Here is a 6,348-nt window from a genome sequence, read left to right as displayed (position 1 = left end):
TTCCCACTGTTTCTGATATTTCAGAGGGTTAACATTTCAAAGTAGAAGGGAGTACACTCCAGTTAATTGGCTTCTACATAAAGTAACTACCACTGAATAGCTGACAGGTCAAAGTAATTCCATTTCTCTTATAGTTGCTTGTTTCCTTTCATCACTCTATCTTTCTCCCAATTTACCTTGTATTTTATGCACAGTATTTATGAAGCTTTACACTTTTTACTGTTTCACTTAAAGTGCCTTCATTACACTGGAAAAAGTGCAAGGGGTGGTGGCAGTGGCTGGTAATAATTTTAGTGGAGAATAAAAAAGTGAAATCCACTGAATCTTAAAACTGTGTTTAATGATATGTTTCAGGAACTTCTATTACATCACGATGCTGAGGGATCCGGTGTCACGGTACTTGAGTGAATGGAAGCACGTCCAGAGGGGTGCGACATGGAAAACTTCCCTTCATATGTGTGATGGAAGAAGCCCAACGCCAGATGAGCTGCCTACCTGTTATGAAGGAGATGACTGGTCTGGAGTCAGTTTACAGGAATTCATGGATTGTAGCTACAACTTGGCCAACAACCGCCAGGTGCGCATGCTGGCAGACCTCAGCCTGGTGGGATGCTACAACTTGACTTTTATGAACGAGAGTGAAAGAAATATGATTCTTCTCCAAAGCGCCAAGAACAATCTGAAAAATATGGCCTTCTTCGGGCTCACGGAATTTCAGAGGAAAACACAGTATCTCTTTGAGAGGACATTCAACCTGAAATTCATTTCCCCATTCACCCAATTCAATGTTACACGGGCCTCCAATGTGGACATCGGTGAGGATGTGCGGCAACGGATAGAGGAGCTGAATTTCTTGGACATGCAGCTGTACGAATATGCGAAGGACCTGTTCCTGCAGCGCTTCCAGTACTCCAAGCAAGAGGAGCATCAGAAGAACCGGCTAAAGAGGCGAGAGGAGCGTCGGCTGCTGCGGGAGCAGAGAGCTCACGAATGGCCAAGGGAAGAGGCAGCAGAAGTAGCCATTACTGAAGATTATAATAGTCACATCGCAAGGTGGTGATGCTCCTCTATCTTGACTAACTGATGAGAGGATCAGAGAGTATTTGCTACTTGGCTACCTGAGAACTAGCCAAGGAAGGCCTGCTGCTTTAGTAAATGAGACCACATCTGAAAACTACTCGTCCTTGTCTCAGTTTTTCTTGGTTTCTGCCAGTGAGGAGAATGTATTTTTTTTCTCAATAGGCATCGATTAGTGTTATTAAATTACAGTAGAATAGATTCCTGTCCAAAAAGACTTCTGTCAAAGCCCTAATCTATGAGGATGGGTTGAAGAGAAAGCTATATCCTTTGCATTAACAGATGTACCCTATACAATCTGAGCTACCAAAACTTGTGCAGACATGATTGAAAAATTGGGAAAAAATACTTGGTTTGGTTCCTCTGTGACATGAGAGTTGGTTTATTTCATCCTGCAACTGTAGTGCATAGCTTTCTAGTGAATGAAATGGAGGAGAGCACATTGCCCTTCAAACTTCTGCATGCTGTGTTTTGATTAAGGGACGAATTTGCTGAGATTATTACAAAAAAGACCTAGGAAATGTGGGATTGGAGTGTCACTTGTTCTGTTCTGTTAGCCAGCAATCAGAGATGATATGTAAGTGAAGTGATGGAGGGGTTAGCTTATTTCTCTGCCGATGTTGAGAGTACTGAACCCAGCCAGGTAGCAGCTGTCTTTCTGAGTACATGTGGCAAAGGGAATGTCTTGAGAAATGAGGTCCACGTGGCAGCTGGGCACACATCGCAGAGATTATCTGACTGGAGACAATGTAATCAGCCTTCACACACACAAAAGGTGAAGAGGGGCCAAGCAAACTACAGGGAAGAGGAAAGAGAGAGCAGGAAAAGCTTAAATATTAGAGTGTCATTTTCCAGTTTTGCTGTAAAAGCCTGGAGATACATTGTCTGTGAAGGCAGGCAGGTTTATGATATTGTCTGTTAAATACATTGATGCCAAGTGAATAGAATTTACATTGGTTTTCTCTCTAGCTATGGTAGTGGCTAGAAAAAGAATCAGCTTTTGTTTTTATAGGATGCATAATGGATATGTGGAAAGTCTTAATATTTATTACTCTGTATGAAGATTCTTTGTAAATTTATTGTTTTCATGATGAGAGATCTATATCTGGTTTTCTTCCTTGTCTAGAAAAAGATTCAGTGGGTTCTTCCTCCACGTGTTAGTTTCTTGTGGCTGAAATGCATCTGTTTATTCCAAGATTTTATGTTGTTCCATTCGTAATAGTGAAATTCTAAAAAGAGGGTCCTGTGCACCATAGATCTTTTGACAGTTTTTTTTCCTTCTTCTTCTAGCATAAGTGTAGAGCATTAGGAGGAAATATCTCTAAGTGCCTCAACGTGGCTGCTAAATCGAGATGCTGAAAGTATATTATTGCATGCATGAATGGCTTTTCCTTACAGATTTGCTAATTAGAGATACTGGAGTACCTGATGTGGATGCACATTTCTCATTTATTTACCAGTCAGTAAAAAAATAATGTGTTACTGAAAAAAGAGGCTGAATTTGAAAATTTGTCCCTTCATTTCCAAGTCTTTTTTTTTTTTTTTAGTGCATGCTGTATCTTCTTTTCTTCCAACAGTGCTATTGCTACTTATCTATGCACAATATCAAAAATACGATCTAACAATCCTGTTGAGAGTTAATGCGTACAATAATACATTAAACATGGAATGTCATAAAGTCTGTTAAGAAGTGATGAGGGCCACCAGGATGATGCCTCATTATCAGTGTAGTTTATTAGCAATATTCTGCTTTTTATGCCTTGTTGTCAACGTGCTACTTTTGAGGTTAGTAGCGGTAGGTTTTGGTCCCTAATACCTGTTCCACAGGTAGATCACGTGCATCTCCTCCCACCTCCATGTTTGGAAGGAAGAAGGCAGGATTGCAGTTCATTATTCTCCTGCCTGAGCATGGCCTGTCTGCCTTAGAGAAGAGTGAAGAGCTTTCTAGATGCCCTGGACAGTACCACTTGGATCCCCATCACCTGGAAGAGGCGCTCAGACACCTTGCTCCCATGTGGACACCTACCTTCAGAGATCTGAATTGAAATGTTTACAGTCTAGGACTGAAGCTCACTCTGCGTGGCTGCAGGATGGCGAGGCCATGAAGAGCTAAGCCTGACCGGTATTATTGCACCTTTAGTGCAGTGCAGGTAATTCACAGAGGGCTGCCATCTTACCCACTGGCACTGGGGCTTCAGGCTGGGCTGGCCCTGGCCCTGCAAAGGGAAGGAGCTTTCTGGCTGGTGACACAGGGACAACAGGGAGCTGGTGCCTCTACCCGTTCCCAGTCCCACTGCTGCATCTCCTCCTGTGCTGCAGACCCCGCAGCAAGAGAGGGGACGGATGCCTTTGGCACCTGGTACACTATGTCCAGTATTTGGAGGTGTGCTCCTTGTTTCTGTGGGCACTGGGGGCTGGGGGCGCTGGGGGAGCCCCGCAGGGCCCCCCGGCAGAGGCAGCGGTGGTGTGGGCAGTGGTGTGGGGCACACAGGAGAGGCAGGGTTGGCAGGAGGCAGGGATGTGCCAGAGAGAAGCCAGGTGTGTGGGATGAAATATGCAGGGCCAAATTCACATTAAGGAGGAGATTAGGAAGGAAGTAGAATAAGTCCCAGTGCATCTTTTGTTGTAAAGCTTCCCTTCTTTTTCCTCCTGAGCACCAAACAAAGTCCCCTTTCTTGCATCCCTGCCTCTTTTCCCCCACAGGTCACTTCTCTGCGCTGCTCACGGCAATGGGGGCCTTGTTTTTCATTTAGAAAATGCAGTGTTATCTTTTCAGGGGAGAGAAGAGAGAGCTCAGAAATTGTTCCCTGCAGCCTCACCAGTGACTGCATCAGTTTCAGCTGTCTAAGCACACCAACCATTCTCCAGGCTATTCCTTCTGCCTGACACAAAACAAAGCCTAATGAGGAAAATCGAAACAGTCTTTGGGCGGTTTACATTAGCTTTAATAGTTTGGCAATACCTTAGTGCTATGCCTAACCTTTTTGTCAGTCATTTCCCAGGAGACAAGATTAGGGTCCTGAAGAGCTGCTAATGTGCTGTAGCATCTGTGTTAAAGGGATTTGCCTTAACGCTTGGGATTTGGTTAACACTGAAGTTGGTTTGTTGGGTTTTTCCCCTGGAGCCTGTGGAGCAGATACCCTGCTTGTGCAGGAGCAGTTGAGCGGGAAGCAGCCAGTGCCTGAGATCCTGCCTAGAAACCCTGGGATTGAAGGACCCAGCACCTCCTTCCCCAGCTTCAGCAGTAGATCCAGTGCCAACAATACTATTTTTCTTAGCAGAATATCCCGGCACATGAAAAATAAAGCAGTTTGGAAATACTTTCAGGCTGACTTCTAAGACACATGCTTGCAGCTTTTTTCCTCTTGGGCGCTGCGCCCAAAATAATGTAGTGCAAAAGCAAAATAAAGGCCCTGGTTCATATCTCTGTTATTCCAGGTTTTCATTGCTCTGACAGCACAGACTTCACTGTAATTACACTGGCTCGTGTGAGATCGAAGCACAGTCTGTTCCTTTTGAAACCTTCATGAGCAACAACACTATAGGATTTCTGTCCATCTTCCTGGCATTATTTTGTTGCTTAAACAAGGCAATTTGGCTTCTGCTACTGTGGTGCTGAAACAAATCTCATTCTTTTGTAATGGAGATGTACTTGCTAATCTCTCCCATCACATCCTCAGCGCTGGCTGTCTTTGCAGTTATAATTCATGGTAGGCTTGGAGCAGACAGAGAAACATGCTGTGTTGTTAAAACTTGTTCCTGGTAATTTGATGTCTAGTCCAAGAACTCAGCCTGTTGCCCATGGGCCATACTTTATTAAGGAATGAAAATTTGTCGTCTCATCCCACTCATCAGTGCTAACAATAAAAAGCTTTTTCACCATGGGGAAAGAAAAAAAACCCACTGTTTCTCATGTTGGTGTAGGAGTTTATTCTTCACTGCAGTTGTGTTAACAGTGAGGCTGTGATAGCCTTGCTAGGCCTTCTACCCAATATGTGGTAGTTTTTTGAAGTTCACTAAAAACAGAAGTAGAGAGTGAAAAAGTGATGGAAGTCAGATTCAGAGCTGCACTTCCTAACTGCAGTGTATCATTCAACCAAACCAAATGGCAGGTCACATTACCTTTGCATTTATCAATGTTTCAAAGTTGGCATTCACTACTCAACTGGGAGGTTTCTCAAGTTGGCCTTCTCATTAACACTTCAGCTTCCTTCAGCACTAGTGGGTTCTTGTTTCCCACCTGCAGTCTTGTATCAGTTGTGAACACTGATGTTATGAAATTTGTTATTTCACTTACTTACACTTCTTTTCCCTCTGTTGCTGTTCCCCTGATATATGTGGAATCACTCTTTTTTGGTCTGGGATAAGGAATATCTTGTTTCCAGGCTGGTGGAGACTACCCTATACGAGATGAACAATCACAATAAAATCATTCTGCTGGAGCAGATTGCACTATCTTCCCTACATGTGGCAAAGACATACCCAGAAAAGGTACCCAGTTTGCACTGAAACACTTTTTCCAGTTTGGTTATTGTAATAGTTTCTTTGTTGTTATTTTGTGGAGGAAAATGGATTCCATAGCCTACAATGTCCTTGGCTTCTTGGCCATATCACTAGCTCTGTGATTTCAAACAAATGTTGGAAGTGAAAAAAAAAATTAAAAAAAATCAAGAGTTCCCATCAGTTGCCATATTTAAAATGAAAGGGTAATTTAATAGGCTGTAAATTACTTTATTCTTTAGGACTTTTCCTTCTGTTTATGTGCAATAATGTGTGTGAACTCTGCTACTAAGCAATTGTATTGTGAGTAACATTATCTACTTTTATTCCTATTTAAAAGATAGTTTGTAGACCTAGGGATTTTCATTGATGTAAAGCACAATTTAATGAATTATTTAATGTGTTTAACCATTGTGATGTCAAAAGCAATTGTTTTCATATATTTATTTGTTGGTGGTTTTCTGTAAAATGATACTCATTAAGAAAACTCTTTAAAATGAAGAAGTTTTGTTGAATATTGTTGTATCCATGAATTACTTATGAGCAACAAATAAACATTGTTTGCATTTTTGAAACACTAAAGGTTTCATCTTACTATATAGCCTTAAAAGTGACTAAAAATACTTATCTTAGGCTGGTTTCAAGCATGAGTAAAGGTCTACTGTGACCATAATTATGGATTTTTCAACAAAACATATCTACATGGAGGAATAGCACGTTGATATAACTTACTATTTAATTATGTTGGGGCCCAATACCAAATCTTATGAT

At 42.0% G+C, this 6,348-nt stretch overlaps 1 protein-coding gene across 1 annotated transcript; it reads left to right on the top strand.

The window, feature by feature from the left end:
- Window positions 1-354: 354 nt before the first annotated feature.
- Window positions 355-1,334, top strand: LOC104525961 (heparan-sulfate 6-O-sulfotransferase 3; the record flags this gene model as incomplete). The annotated part of the gene is made up of 1 exon (XM_010169267.1): window positions 355-1,334. A coding segment is annotated over one exon (706 nt), but the record flags the coding sequence as incomplete, so codon positions are not given.
- Between the last annotated feature and the right edge of the window lie 5,014 nt (window positions 1,335-6,348).

The sequence above is a fragment of the Antrostomus carolinensis genome, unplaced genomic scaffold, assembly GCF_000700745.2.
Source record: "Antrostomus carolinensis isolate BGI_N321 unplaced genomic scaffold, ASM70074v2 scaffold2726, whole genome shotgun sequence".
NCBI classification, from domain to species: domain Eukaryota; kingdom Metazoa; phylum Chordata; class Aves; order Caprimulgiformes; family Caprimulgidae; genus Antrostomus; species Antrostomus carolinensis.
This window is presented reverse-complemented; position numbering and strand designations above follow the sequence as displayed.